A 15906-nucleotide genomic window follows, 5' to 3' on the forward strand; every position below is an offset into this window, starting at 1 on the left:
TTTGTTGTTCTGCAGGGGAAAGGCTACCGAAACCAGACAGAGGGAAGATGCGCTTCCATAAAATTGCTAATGTTAACAAAGCTCTGGATTACATTGCCAGCAAAGGAGTGAAACTTGTGTCTATTGGTGCAGAAGGTATGTGACAGACCTTGACAGTGCACCTTACTTAGGTCACATTACAGAGCAGTCTGGTGGAGACCCTTGGCCACATTATGTTCTCTACATATGGGTGCCTCAATGTTGCTTGCTGGACTGTATCTGTGAAAGGACAAGAGGTGGAAATTTTTGGACTCCTGGAGAGGGACAGGGGTATAAGTGAACACTAAGCTTAGTTTGTCTCTAAGGTTAAATTGAATTGTCTGTGGTTCAGTAGGTGTTCAGATAATGTTTTTTTTTTCCTTACAGGACATTGTGGTTTTCCCATAGATAATTAAAAGTAAGGAACTCCTTTAGAAACCAGGTTGGATTCTGGGGTGTGCCTTATACAGTCTGGCATCTTTAGGAGATATTATTCAGCCAAAACAAAGGCTGACATCATTGCTGAGGGGCTGGAACCTACTCCCACTTTATTATGAGATTTTCTGCAGCTGTGTTTCTAAAATTCAGATGTAGAGTTAAGGGAGTGATCAAAAGAAACTGGTGGCTGGGGAGAGATTGAACGTATGAAGAAAGTGGAGTGGGATGCTATTAACTAAAGCAATTGCTTTTTTATTGTTCTGCTGTTCAGGTAGCTAAGTACCAACATGTGGTTGGCTAGCTAGATTCTGATAGATGTAAACTGAGCTAAAGAAGGCAGTCTCTCACTATAACTGAACCTATGTCTCCCTAGGAGATTCAATTAATTGTTTAAAAATTACAAAGGTTATGTAGAAATTGTTGCTCCATGCAGATATTTGCACACTGGTTTCCATAGCCATTACCATACCAAGACTGATGTGACTAGCATGATATTCAACTATTTTTGATTCCATAGCCTCAAGGATGTGCTTTCTGTGCTTTTCCCCCCCACTCTAACATGTCCTTAGAGCAAAATTTTGTTTGCAACCTCATTATGATGATAATCACTCCTATATTCTATGACATTTTTAGACCTTTTTAGATTGATTTATAAGCCTCTTCTTCTCATTTCCAGATTCCTATAGGCTTATATGTATCCTTATTCTGGCTTCCAAGCCTTGATCCCAGGGAGCTTACTGTAACTGTGGATTGAGCTGGAGATTCATTATGTGGGATAAGGGTATCTGTAGAAATAATGGAGAGATTTGGCAGCGTTCATTGATTTTACTATGGTTTGACCTAGCCCATTTAGTTCGTCAAGTGTTGTTCACCAAATGTGTTCAGGTTCTCAAAAATCCCAAGGAATGTGCTCTGTGGCCAGAGAGTTTGTTTGAACTCCCTCTTTATTTATTTGAGACTGAACTGTGTGAGTCACCTGAGCCCAAATTCATATCATCTGCCTTTAGGCACATAGTAGAGACCTTTTTTAGGGAATGTATCATCAGTGGGGAGAAATGGGCAATTCTTACAGGCACTTCAGATCTCAGAAGAGCTCTACTGCATTTCAGAGGTTCCTGGCTCCCTCCATCACTTGTACAGACTGCTGGGGCACCTGTGCCCTTTCCTCAATTAAATGAAATGGGATGGAAAAATATGCTTCTACCTTAAACCTCTGCAGCAAGGCTCTTCTGAGAGTGACATGGCATTGAATGGACAGCAGAGGGTACTGAAGAGACAATTTATGTGTGGAAATGAAAATTAAGAATAGAGATGCATGTTTGATAGCTGGTGAAGAAATGCTGAGATTACAGAGCACGGAGCAAATGAAAAGTAGCTTCTGTCATGTCGGGCAGAAGACTCTGAGGCTTCCTGGCCAAAACCAGAGCGTAGCAAAACAAATATCTTGTGAGACAGAGTAGTTGTTCTTGCTGATCACTGTTTACACAAGGCTGGAGTATTTAAACTAAGATACATCAGCTCATATCTGCTCCTGAAAGGAGCAAGCCTGCACTCCCATCTCCCTCATTTTGCCCTGTTTATTGCTGGTCACTACTGCCAGGGTACTCAGGCTGGGGAACAGCACTTGAGCACTTTTTGGAGGCAAAGCATCTGGGATAGCTCAGATCAGACATTAAAAACATTTAAACTCTGCTGTTGTCCTTAGCAGCAACTGGCATGGATTCCAATGCTCTGTGATTCAGGTGCTCTGTGATAATTCCCTTTGGAAGGTGGCAGGAAAAAGGGCAGTAATGTCTTCCAGCTTTTCAGGCACTTGCCTGTCCATGCATCCAGTATTTATTCTTGCATGTAGCAGCAGGCCATACCTAGTAACCCAAGAGATTAAGGCGATGGTTTTAGCTATTCCCTGTTTCTGGAATTCTCAATCTGTAAAATGGATGTATTGAAAGCAAAACCAAATTAATTATCATTAAAAAACCCCTAATTTATTAGATGGAAGCATGAGAGAAAAATTCCCAGCCACTCTAATAGCCTAGGAGCAGAGAGGAACCTGTCATGGTAAGACATGATGCTATGTTGAGTGTGGCCTGATGCCCACATTAGATGACATCCATGTGGGCAGGAGCAGATGGATTCACGTGCCTTCCCTCCCACCCTAAAGAGGCTGAGCACAAAGCCAGCTCTGGCACAGACATGCTTAGTGCCCTGTTAAGTTTACTGCATCCCCTCTCTAAATTTGTTACCTAAAGCACAGCTTTGTGCTGATGCAGCAAAGCAGTATCACATCTGACTGGGTATCGTTTCACATTGTGGGACCTCTGGCACCAGGGGGTGTTTAAAGAGTCCCTGTGCCCCCTGGAACTGCATTCCTGCTCCCACACTTCACAGCCCTGCCCTCTCACTTGGGCTGACAACTGTTGCTGTAGCTCTGCTGGAGACTGGATCAGCAATCTGATCTGTTTTTAAAACACACTTCACTTTTCTTTTTCCTTTTGTTGCATTTTTCAGCATTGTTGACCAGGCAGTCATTAATAGTAGGTTGGAGTGAATGCCAGAAAGGAGAGGAGAGCACAGTCTCCTTAAGTTTGTTTCCTTATCAAAGTCTACAATCCCTTAACTCTCTGCCCCTGTGGGTGAGCATGGGGCTCGTGGGCTTGCCCTCACCCATCTGTTTGGGCATTCTCTGAGTTACATGGATGCTTGGAATACTTTTTAATTTCCAAAGCATGAAAGTTTTGTATCTAAATCTGCTGAGGATCATGTTCCATTATCTGACATACTGAATGGTGAAGAGCACGAAGGCCCAAGGGGAACAACTGGCATTTAAAATGGGGCCTCAAAACAGTGGTTCCTGTGGGACATCACAGTACAAAAATAAAATTAGTATTTTAAGGGTCCAGGGATATTCTTTGAAGTCATCAATATTGTTCTGAGCCTGACTTTTCTGAGCTGTCTGTGGAGTGGAGAGAGCTGATCACTTTTAATTGTGATGCTGAGCAGGAGCCAAATTTATTCATGCTGATCTGTTGTGTCAAAGAATATCTCTCTCCACTGGTCATGAAATGAGACTAAAGAGTCAAGAAGCTAAAATTAAAAACTGTGAAAGTAGTCCTTATGAACTATTCGAAGTCCAGGATTTAGAAATTTTCTCTCAAGTTTTAAAAAAGTGCAGTAACTGCATTTGGAAGGCGCTTGCATCCTGAATGAAATCAACTAGATATGGAGAACCCCAAAAGACAAGTATCCTGTTAATAGTATTGGGAAATACTTCTGTACTGCTTTTCTGGGAAATGGGAAAAATGTTAAAGACCAAGTGATCTGTGAATCTGCTACAAGAAGGTTAGAATAAAAAAAAATTAATACATACAACCACAGCAGAATAAAAAAAATGGGACTAAAGCCTTTGAGAAATTGCTTTGCTTTACTTTTTCACTAGACAGTTTTTATTGTTTCTGCTTCATTTTCTCTTTTTTTCTGCCCTCATCCCCAGAAAGCTGTAGCTTTGTGTATGTGAGGGGTAGGAGCTATATTCCAGCCAGAGCCAACAGGTAGTGTGAAAAAATTAATGAAGTCTTCTATTGACCTGTAGAGGAAAATTATCGGAATGAATCTATGCTTTTTTGTCACTGATACTTTTCAATATTTTATCAACTTTGTTTTTCTTCCTTGTCCTGTATAGGAGTCTTTTTTGTTTTGTGCAAGCAGTTTTGTGAGAAACCAAAGCTGGAAAATCACTTGAAAATCCTCCTGAGGCACAACACAGAAAATTCCCTCTCTTGCTCTTTCATTCTGTATGTGTGTACATACAGATATGTAAATCTAAACAACGATGTGGTGATTATGCAAATCTATTAATTGATTGCCTGAGAATCAACAATGCCTCCTGAGTATTTAAATGCATTTATTTTACATTTGAAGAAATTTGTCTTTACTGTATATACATATCAGACAGCTGATCAAAATTGTGAAGTGACTTGATTTCACTCAGGAGGAGGGGAAGAAAGAGAAGTAGCTCCATGCTCTAATTGCCATTTGGTCTTTTTTTTTTTTCTGGAAGGGTTTTGTTTTTAGATTTGAGGTCTTCCAGGGCCAATAAAGCAGGATGCATGGAAGGCAGGCAGCGTAGTGTAAGAAATCTGGAAAATTAGTGCAGGATCTAAAGGGGAAGTGAGAAATTAGCCATTTATATATAAACTTGAATTATCACACTAACAAAATAAATATAGGGCAGTGATGGGTTACATATTTCCCATCACATTTGTTAATTCCATAGGTTCAAATGACAGCTTGTGTCACATCCTACTGCAATTTAACATGTATCTCTAGTCTCAGAGACAGCAGCTGCTCTTGCTCTGTAAAAGTTGCCCCTGGATTCAGGCAATTTTAAGTAGCAGAGTGACTGCATTTTCTGCTGGCACCTCAATTGGCATTTGATGTTAAATTGAGGAAATTCCTCCTGCTGCAAGTTCCTCCTGCTCCTTGCCCAGAACACCAGTGGGCCCCCAGGCAGACACAGCTGCTTACTTTTTGAGAAAGGCTGGAGGTGACTTTTAAGTAGGGGAGCAGCTGGTGCCTTCCCTGCTCCACTCTCCTTTGGTGTGAGGTGACTGGAAAGTCAATCTGCAGCCCCATCTCCTCCCTTCTCAATGCTGCACCCTCCTTATAGTCTCACTATGTTTTTCTGAGTCTCTTGATTCACTTTTGAGAATTATTTAACATTACCAGCACACTGAAGTGATCTGGAAGTACATTTTGGTGTTGAGAAATTTCAGCAGTATCACTTAATTACAGTGTGGGAGCATTGGATTCTGACCCGGCTTGTGGCAGGGATTCCCACATTCCCTGTGTTATAGGTAGTCTCAAGCAGTCTTGAAACAAATTGAAACCCCAGAGGTAAAAAAAACACCCCAACATTTATATTAAAGATAGTTAAATGTGTGTTTGCTTCAGAGCTGTGAGGCATTACAGCCTCGTGGCCGTGGTTCTGAGCAGCTTGGCAGGAAGCTGTGTAGCTCAGTGTCTCTTGAGCTGCTCTTCATGTCTTGTCTGGGCTGGCACTAGAGGTAAATTCTCAAACATAAATAGTACAGGGGAAATTCTGAGTACCATTTTATTAAAAAAACAATATTGTTAATGTCGAGTAGTTTCTTAAAAATTGGGGTAAGACTCCAATGTTTTTTTGATTCTGTTGTATTTGAAAACTGTTAATACTGATACTGTTCAAACTTTGAATATTTCCCTTCATGTTCTCACTAATACATCATCCTAAAAGGTAAAGATTTAAAACTGTTACAACCACCCTGAGAGAAGCCTTTCAGCATGGAAGGACTGAAGTGACCTTGACCTCAGTAACATTCAGTTCTACTGACAGAGTAGCACAAGCATGAGTTTGTTGAAAAATGAACCCAGGTGAACTACGTGTGCATAAAAAATTATAGTAAAAGTAAAATTAGTTTATTAGTTAGAATGTATTATTTATAGAAATGTGTGATTAAATAAGATGACATTGAAAAAAACCCATTTAAAATACTACTACTATATCTGTTTTTCACGTTAGAAATCGTGGACGGCAATGTGAAAATGACACTGGGTATGATCTGGACTATCATCCTTCGTTTTGCTATTCAGGATATTTCAGTGGAAGGTAAGAGTAATACAATTATGTTAAATAATTAAGAAATGTGTTTAAAGGCATTTTAAAATGAGTTGAGTATAAGTGAGAGAAGTATTTTAAAAATAATTTTTCCACAGAAAATGGTACTGTAAGTTCTCTACCTAGTGACAAAATGAATTTCTGGAAGGAAGGAAATTATTTACTCTCCTTATCTTGACAGAGACCTTGAGCCAGCTTTCTAAGTGCAGAAGTTCTGGTCATGTCTCTCAGCTAGAGACAGGAACATCACTATGTTTCTGAGCTTCTGAGATGTACCCTTTGTGTTTGGTTCTATTTCCAACATACATTTTTAGTCCTGTCCATTTGTCACATTTTTTGCAAATAAATATGATCTGATTATATCCTTCTTCTTTCTATCTATGCTTTTTTCCCCTCACTGTTTCAGAATTTTTTTCTTAACTTCCACTTGGTCACTGGCTCCAAAAAGCATGTTGTTACAATACTCTTTAAATCAAGTCTATGCTTTGAAAGTCTAGAATTCTAGAAACTAATCTCAATTTTCAGCAAAAGTAGAATTGTTTCAAGCTCTGCCTGCTTGTTGTCCTGCACACATAATTTGGATATTAAGTGTGGACCTAGTTGTTTATTTAATAATTTCTGACCTTTACTTATGCACTCAGATGCCCACAGGGTTCAGATAATAAATGTGTTTTTTTGGCACTTAAACCTCCCCATAAGCAAATGAACTGAGACTACAAGCATATTTCATTTACATTTCATGGCACCAACACAATCTTTTATGTCTATTTGTGTTATATTTTTATTGGATATTTTTCTCCAGTGTACAGTCTACTGTCCAAAAAAATATAATTCCTTTAATTTCTGACATCCTAGAACATTCTGTACAGGCTGAGACTCTAATCTTAACTGACCTTTGTATTTTAATGAAATGCCAGTAGTGCATTTATATGAACAACCTTTAGGATAAAATGTTGGTTTATGCTATTCGGTTTCAGATGGCCAACCACATTTAAGATGACAGGAAATTAATTACTTGAGCAGTTTTAAAATTTTTCCTTTTTTTTTTACTTCCTTGTGTCTTTTACAGAGACCTCTGCCAAAGAAGGGCTGCTGCTGTGGTGTCAAAGGAAAACTGCTCCTTACAGAAATGTGAACATTCAGAACTTCCATCTTAGGTAATCTTCCATTATTTCAAGAGATAGAAGCAATCTCAAAAATGTTATGTCAAATTTTCCCCACAGTTGTGCAGGTATATATTTGATCAGAGAATTTTGCTCTTCCCTAGACCTTTTTCAAATTCTCCTCCTCTATCTTCAGAGTGTTATTTTGGTTAGCCTTTAGCATTATTTACTATGACTTCCGGAGTTACTATTTAAAAGAAAAAGATCCTGCTATATACAGAATTACCATATTACATCTTTAGAGGTCCTTTGTAGTAATTCCTGAGTACTATAGCATAGTGGCAAATGACTGCTTTCAAATGAGAGCCACAGAGAAGTTCTTCTGGCAAAAAGACCAGTGTGCTGAGCATGTGAATATTTCATGATTATGATGAATCCATCTGTATTGTTTTGCAATGTACATTACTATAAGGAGCATAAAATGCACTCAGTAATACACAACAGCAGCACTGTAAACACATTTGTTTACAAAATCAGGCTCATAACCTAAGTTGGAAAATTTGGTGAAAGCTCCAGCCTTGTGTTTCTGTGTTTTCATTAAGAGCTAGAATGGGAATTCCAGGCCCTATACAGTCTGCCTGGTTTGGGGATTTGGCTAGTTCCTAAATCTCTGCCACTGGCCTACCTCATTAAAGTACATGACTTAGCACGTGCACTGTTTAATCAGGTGATCTTCCCTTCCCTGAGAGCCTTCTAGTATTTAAAACAAGAGCTCTATATTAGTGATTTGAATTCATTCTTTATGTGTAATACCTAAAGCACATTTAGTGGCAGAGAAGATACAGTTCATACATATGTTACAAGATAAGAAAAATTTGTCTGATGTACAGTCCCTGTACTGCCTCTCAGAGATCTGAAATTTTCTCTGTGTTACTTTCCTGGAATATGCAAAGAGCTGTGAGGGGAACTTTTTATGGATTGATGGTATACTGTAAGTTACAGTGTCAGAATCTTAGTGTATTTATGTACATACACTGGTCTGATACATGATATAGGGAAAACATCTTGAATAGAAGTACCTTCATTTATGTTTGTGTGGATTGGCTCTTACAGTACTACTTTGCAGCGGGCTATCCAGATCATTTTATTTTGCACCTTTTGGAAAAAGAAAAATAAATTTTTTGGTGCTCACTTTGATTTGGTTTTACATTCTAGATGATTTTATGTTATACAATGTAGGTATATTCTGCTTGATTTTGTTTTTGTTTGTTTTTTTTTTTTTTTTTGGAGATGGTTCTATTATTTGAAGAACATACCCAGACATCTCAGTGGTAGGGATTTTAACAGTGTTAACATGCTTAGGCTCACACAATTACTGCACAGGACAAGACCTCAAACCCTCAGTCCCTGTGATTGCTTAAAGTCTTTACATAAAGTATCTTACAGAATAATTGCTTCTGGCTGAAAGAAACCTCTCATAATCTTTCCAAAAATATGTTATTTGTAGCTGCATTCATTTCCTGTTCTTGCCATAAAAGGTAGCAGGTTCTGAAGTCAGGCTGAAGTGTAAGAACTCAGATCAACGCTGTCATATGTGTGAAGTGTTTTAAATAAACTGAGCTGATTGACGATTTCTTACTTCTCTAAGCACTTGGTTGTGCCAGTAAAATTCTCAGAAATAACAGAGGAAAAGCCAAATTCAAGTAATTGCAGGTTTGCTCTCCTTTTATTTTTTCACAAATACGCTGTGAGTGTAATGGGAGATGATGCACTTTCATGGATGAATGTGTACTTGAGCTGTCCTAGAACACTGCATGAATTAAGCAATTGAAATCAGGGACTGTTGCACAAAATGTACATTGCCTAGAAAGTATTTGAAGTCTACATGGAGTTTATGGAGTATACCTTAAGTATGTATGGATGGTCGAGTAAGATATGTACTATAGATAGATAGAGTACAGTAACAGAGCAGCTCAGAGAGAGTTGACAGGATCTAAGTTCAGGATTTGACAGAATTCCTGCTTTAATTTAAGCCTTGAGCAAGGATCAAATTGTAAAATGCCATGACTTTATTAACTAATTTTTTTTCCATTTTATTTTTTGCTGTAAAGCTGGAAAGATGGCCTTGGATTATGTGCACTTATCCACAGACACCGACCTGATCTTATTGACTACTCCAAGCTAAATAAGGTCATCAGCCTGGGTGGTACAGCATGGTGTCCTGCAGTGATTTGGCTGGCTTCTGGTTTGCTTAGCATGTTTTCTAAAAGACAGGCTGAGAAGTGCATACTAATTTTGACTGACTTTCTAAAGTCCTTCCCAAAAAAACCTCAGTGACACAAGGGAGAGGACCTCCTGACTGTCCTGTGTCCTTTCCTTCCCATTACAATGACTTGAGCATTTAATTGCAAATAATCTGGCCCTCAGATTCTGACAGTTGATGAAGTCTTTACACTGCCCAGTATGGATGTTAAATCAAATACATGGGAATTATCCATTTACCACTGATAGTATTGTCCATCCTGTTTTTATCTGGTGTAAATAACTGGAGATTGCAGACCAGTAAACAATGACATGACAATCAATCCTAAGATTCCTTAGAAAAAATACTGCTCTTACTAACTAGGAATACACAGTAAATTACTAGTCTTACATATTCAGGAAGTATTCACTGATTTTCAGATCTACTCTTCTACCTGTACTTCCAGACAAGTGGAAGCAAAACCCATAAGCTAACCTCCTTAGGTAGTACCTCATGGGGATTAAAAACTATTTTATTACAGTTTGCTACTTATGGCAAAATGCATGTTTTCTAAAAGATACTTTGGTTTGAGAGGGAGAAATGAAGAATGAGCAGTAATGTCAGAATTTCTTGGTATCATTACTGAAGGAAAAAAAACCTAGAAAGAAGTAGAATGTTCTTGTTTCACATTAGCTCTCAATACAGACACTGTTTTCTCCTCTCTGGAATGAATCTAAACACCAGTCTCATGTAAACACCAGTGCAACAGAAACCTTAATCATGGTTTTAATCTCTTGTGTGCAACTTTGCATTGATGAGAGAGAGTGGTAAAATATCAACTGTCCATGCCCTTTCATTGCAAACTGGTTTACTAGTGGAATCAACTGTTATTAGAAGGTCCTTGGTGAAGAATAGATAAATGAATGAACTGAAACTATTTTAAATCCTAGTCTGCTTTATATGTTTATATGTTCAATTTATGTCAGAGTCCCTGAAATTCGCAGTGATGAAAATTAAAAATTAATTTAGTACTGAGCACAGTACTAAGATTTAAACTTAGGCAGCTGTTAAGACAACTTCAGATCTGAACCAATGGGCAAAATATTAGCCATCAAAACCAGCTTGTTCTCCAATTCTATATGCAACCTTTCCTACAGATAAACAGAGTAATGGAATGACTGAGCTACCTGTCTCTGTGCACGTGTGCTTATTATGCATGGCATGAATAGAAGTGAGTTTGATTGAATCTGTGCTTTGAAAAGTGGTACGTGGTGCTGAAGAACATCACAGTTAACCATCCCATAGATGAGTGCTGAGAAAAGGGAACAGAACATAAGCAGGTCTGCTTCAATGGTACTATTTTCCTCTTAGAGGTTTCCAAAATAAGAACAGGTCAGGTTTCAAATTGAGGCTGAGCTGTTGAACATAAAGCACATGCAGAAAAAAAAATCCTAAAATAGATCTTGCTTTTCTGGCCTGGCTATGTTTGACTGACTCTTCATTTTGGTTACATTAACAGCTGTCTTGGTGTCTTGTTTCTTACCACCTGCATGCTGTCCTTTCCTTTTCTCACCAATATGTTTCATGTGAACCTGTAGCTGGAAAGATGGCCTTGCTTTCAACGCCCTTATCCATAGACACAGGCCTGATCTCCTTGACTATGCCAAGTTAGATGAGGTATTTCTTTAGCTGTAGCAGAGATTTTTAGTTACTGCAGCTTGTAGTTCTGTTTAAAAGGATGGGTGATGGAAATCTCCAATGCTTCAGAAGCTGCTATGATTTTAAAGCATTCCTTTACCAGTGGAGCACTATTTGCTCGTGCACTTAGTACCAAGCACACAAATAGGAGGTGATCATCACTCATTCATGGGCAAAGTGCTTTAACCTAGTCAATAGGTCTCACTTAGATTTACTGTCTTTTAAATTTTCTTTTACAAAATCTGTGTTCCCTATCTGAAGTGTGCTCACAGCTTGCTTTCTCTTTCCTTCAAAAAGCAAAATCTTAAAACCAGAGGAAGTGTTTGAATTTCCACAGACCTAAAATTTTGTTTGTAAAGGAATTACGGATTTTTATTTCCAAGCCCAAACTGGCAAGTTTCACTCCTTCTGGAGAACAATTCTGCCTGTGCTTGCTTCTTCTCATGCATGCACCTAACCAGCAGAGAACTCAGTGGAAGTCATATCCCTCTGATGTACTGTATAGTGGGTATAAAACAGGCAGGGCTAACTCTGTGTTGAACAGTCTCATTTAGCCTGCTGGTCCAGTGGCATTTAGTGTCTGTATAACTGCTGTACTTCATTCAGAATTAGCTCAGAAGTGAGAGTACACTGTTATCTGTGTTCACCTCCAGAGTGCATTTCCAGCAGAGTTCTAGCTGTAGAGAACAGCTTATTAAAGTTTTCTTTTGAAAATATAGCAGCAGATGGACCAAAAGTTTATATACCTAGACTGTTTTTTGAAGAACAATAGTTGTGACTCCAGTTTACAGTTTGGAAAAATAGAAGCTAAGTTTTAGTGTACTTACGCTAGTCTTGCTTCAAAGAAAAACTTCTATCTTTAACTCATTGTATTTTTTTCTTTAATGCAGGATGACCCCATAGGGAATATCAACCTTGCCATGGAAATTGCTGAAAAGCATTTGGATATCCCAAAGATGTTGGATGCAGAAGGTGAGAGTTATACCTTACTGAAGTTTGTGTTGTTTGTAAGCAGGGCACAGTAAAATTTCTTTTTTTGTTGTTTTTTTTTTTCCTAACAGATTTTCAGTATTCCTTCCATATGACTCATAATGTAGCAACTTGCTTCATTTTCAAAAATATATTTTCTTTTCTTTCTGGCATGCATTGGATAATTTCACTCACTTTTTGCTTTATTATTTATTGTTTGTTAATGGTTGCATTTATTATAGTGCTTTGGACCCTAACCTCAGCACATGGTCCCACTGTGTTGAGGTAGAATGCAGGATCAAAAGTTAATCCTTGCTTTTAATAATTCAAATTTAATAAAGGGAAATATAACTGTTAGCAACTTAAAGCATATTCAGTTTTTTAAACATTTAAGCAAGAGGCCAGAAATAGAAAAGTAGAAGTACTTCCAAAGCCTTCAAAATATGCTAACACATGGCTCACCTCTGAAAAAGAGCTAGGTTGAGGAAAGCATTTTTTTTGTTCATTTTAGTTGTAAGCTTTTTGCAGTGATACTTTTAACAAATAATTCATGTGTCTCCAATTATCTTGAGAATTTCCTGAATTTCTTCAAGATAATCAAACTTTCATACTCAGGGCTAAAAAATGCTGCCAACTACTGGAATTTGCCTAAATTAGTTCAAAGCATTCTTCCCCAAGAATGGAGACTCAGCTCTGGTGGCTTCTCAGTAAAGCAGTGATAAGATGGGAATCATCCAGAGCACTCAAACTGACTACACCGGCTCCTCTTGAAGTCTTCATTTGGAAAGTTAGACAGGATGATTTGGAAAGTCCAGGCTGTAATCTCTTCATTGAAGAGTAGTTTCACTTTCATGCTTTAAAACAAATTGTTTTCATCTTTTGAAATGCAATTCACCTTTCAACAACACCACTTAATTATTTTGTTCTGAAATACTGTGCAAGGAATAAACAGAGAAGTGCTGTCCCCTTGCCATTGAGCAGCTTTCTTCATTTTTTTCCTCTTCTCTTCATAATCAATATAAGAAACCTTTTATTTTCCTCACCAAATTTTCTGCACATTCTATTCCTTATCTCACTGTTCTCCTCTTGGCAGGGGAGGAGATAATGAAATGATATTCTTTCTAATACCCTTTAAGTATTTGTGGTCACTTTTTGCCATCTTTATTTCCACTGTGCTCTCCATAGAAACTGCAAAATTTTGTTCACAGCTACATAAAGTAGATGCAAAGTCAGTAAATATATTGATCCTGAACTTAGAAATCTCACTGTTAACATTAGAAATTTTCACTCATTTTAGGGTCTTTTCAAGTCAGTATCTTCCCACTCCTTTCATTGACAGGAATCCATGCAGGTTGCAGTAGAATCATTCATTACTCAGCCATAACTGCTGTAAAAGCACCTTTCCTGCCTTTCTCTGTTAAGTATTGAAAAGGTCCATTTTTACCTATGCATGCATACCTTGGTTGCACCCACTTTATATTTCCACTCTCCTGCCATGGTAGGGACAAAGCTATTAGCCAGCCAAGCCAAACCCTCCTGTGATTTATGCTATTAATGAAAAAGATGGGCTGGCACAGGGATTGCAGAGCTGCTACTGTCCAACTTTTCTTAGCACAAAATGTATTTCTGGCCTGCAGGAGTTGTACAGGTTCCCAGTATATGCCAGTACCCTGTCAGACACAGGGACCCTGTGCTGATACACACTGAGTGCAGTTCTGGTTTGTGACTGTCAGTGGCTGCATTTAGCTCTGCAGTAATTGCAGAGATTCAGATGAAGTTGCTTTGGAGTGGCAGTGAAGCTGAACCCAGCAGATCTGCCAGCCATGCCATCTGCTTGGAAGTTTCCACAAACCAGAAGGTAGCAATACCCTTCTGTACAGTCTCAGCCTTCAGATGTTTTGCCATTTCAGGGAGAATTGTATCTTTTGTGTTTGCTGATTGCTAAAGCTTAGGTGGCTTTGCACTCATATCAGTAAACAGATGCAACCTGAATAATTGTGTATTTATTTGGAATCCTTACAGCACTGAGGTGGCACCATTAGCATAATCAGATGAAAGTACCTTGTGAGAATTTCTGAGCAGTTAACCCTCTTCTCTCCACACAGATGTAGTAAACACTGCCAGACCTGATGAAAGAGCCATTATGACTTATGTTTCCTGTTACTACCATGCATTTGCTGGTGCTCAGAAGGTGAGATTGTAGATGGATCAGATCTCATCCTTCACCTTCTGTCTTGTTTTTTTCAGCAATTTTTCCTTTTCTGATCTTTTTCTCACTAGTTACTAGAACAGCATCTTAGAGCTGAGCTCATTTCCTGTCGCCTCTTTTCTCTGTGAGCTGCTGTTTTGGTAGAGCCAGTAGTAGTCTATCCATTTGTTCCATAGAAACAAACCTTCCTGTCTCATCTTTCTGCATATTTACTAATAATATCCAGTAGGTTTTTGACAGCTAGTTACCAAATGGGAGAGGATGATGTTCCCCTTAAAATGAATTTGTGTGCATTCATCTGAAGCACCATTAAAAATGTAAGATGAAAATAAGCTCAGAGTGAAAAACAATTGTAGAATTCCATCTTTCTTCTCTCTGCTGGATATTATTTCTGCTACAGATGTCAAAATCATCATAACATGCTCAGAAAATAAACCCTTCTCTTATGCTTTCAGGATTGTTTTTAAAATGTTAAATGCTTAATGGTAAGTACAAACAGCAACATCAAATGATGCTACTAAGCAAAACAGAAACATTTATAGACATCTCAGACAAGCTCTGGAATCATGTCCTAAAGAAAAGAAGGAAAATTCTGAAAAGTAAGGCGGTTTGGAGTTGGGCATACTTCAGGTATTGGTAATAGGAAAAATACTGATGCTAAAAATGCTAACATGCAACTTCCAGAGAACATCCCCCTAGACTGAAATGTAGTCTGTCTTTCCTGTGTCTTAGTCAAAACCCCCACAATTTAAGTCACCAGACATGTGTGCTAGTTCTTATGCAGACAGTCCTGGTAAAATTAGGGTCACTTCCCCTATGAAAGTACTGCTGGATTGAGCTTAATGAAAAAAAATCATCATCCTCTTTGTATGAGCTTACACTGAATTTTTAGTGTACTTTTTATTCTGTCAGCACCCCTCAATCTAACAGTAAATTTTTTACAGCTTTGTAGAATTTCTCGGATACAGAGCTAAGGACAAGAAAGCAGTAAGAAGGACGTGAAGTGATGCATTTATTTATTCATCCTGTTTTCTACTTCTCGATTCCTTTTTTTCTTGTTTTATTTTAATTTCTCCCCCCTCTTGTAGACATTGTGAACACTCCCAAACCTGATGAGAGAGCTATCATGACATATGTGTCCTGCTTCTACCATGCTTTTGCTGGAGCAGAGCAGGTATTAATCAACTGTCTCTTCAGGTTGCTGTGTTTTTGACTGGTTGTTTCACATTTCCACTAGTTTATTAAAAAACCAACCTCAACTAATTTAGTACTATGTAGTTTTAATTAACATTTGCAAGTATCACTTGAGCACTAATGTTTGTTTTTAACCAACTCTCAAACCTGTTTTAGTTAAATGTTGTGTAACAAGTTAACCTCTTTAATTCAAATACGCATTCTGTTTCTAATTTTGGGTCTTTATTTGATAATTTTAAGGACTGTTTCGGAAAACGCTGATTTGAAGATATTAAGTGGAGTTGTTGCTTGTTGCTACAACATCTTATGTGTTTGCTACATAACAGAATGTTTGACTTTTGGAGACTGAGACTTACTCATGCTGAGTCGTAATTTAGGGCTA

General features: G+C 38.2%; 1 protein-coding gene across 10 annotated transcripts in view; it reads left to right on the plus strand.

Moving 5' to 3' along the window:
• Positions 1–15906, plus strand: part of ACTN2 (actinin alpha 2) — an 81543-nt gene that overhangs the window by 38931 nt on the left and 26706 nt on the right. For 7 of the 10 annotated variants that reach the window (XM_071432505.1, XM_071432515.1, XM_071432469.1 and 4 more), the window contains exons 3-8: positions 16–135; positions 6014–6100; positions 7179–7266; positions 9324–9402; positions 12043–12124; positions 14227–14312. In XM_071432505.1, coding sequence (XP_071288606.1) covers positions 16–135; positions 6014–6100; positions 7179–7266; positions 9324–9402; positions 12043–12124; positions 14227–14312 — 542 coding nt within the window. Of the gene's footprint in view, positions 1–15; positions 136–6013; positions 6101–7178; positions 7267–9323; positions 9403–12042; positions 12125–14226; positions 14313–15418; positions 15505–15906 lie in introns of those variants that run through there. The other 3 variants (XM_071432539.1, XM_071432548.1, XM_071432529.1) reach the window with 2 other exon arrangements.

The sequence above is a fragment of the Agelaius tricolor genome, unplaced genomic scaffold (assembly GCF_023055355.1).
Source record: "Agelaius tricolor isolate 1412-34295 unplaced genomic scaffold, bAgeTri1.0.p SCAF_1, whole genome shotgun sequence".
NCBI lineage: Eukaryota > Metazoa > Chordata > Aves > Passeriformes > Icteridae > Agelaius > Agelaius tricolor.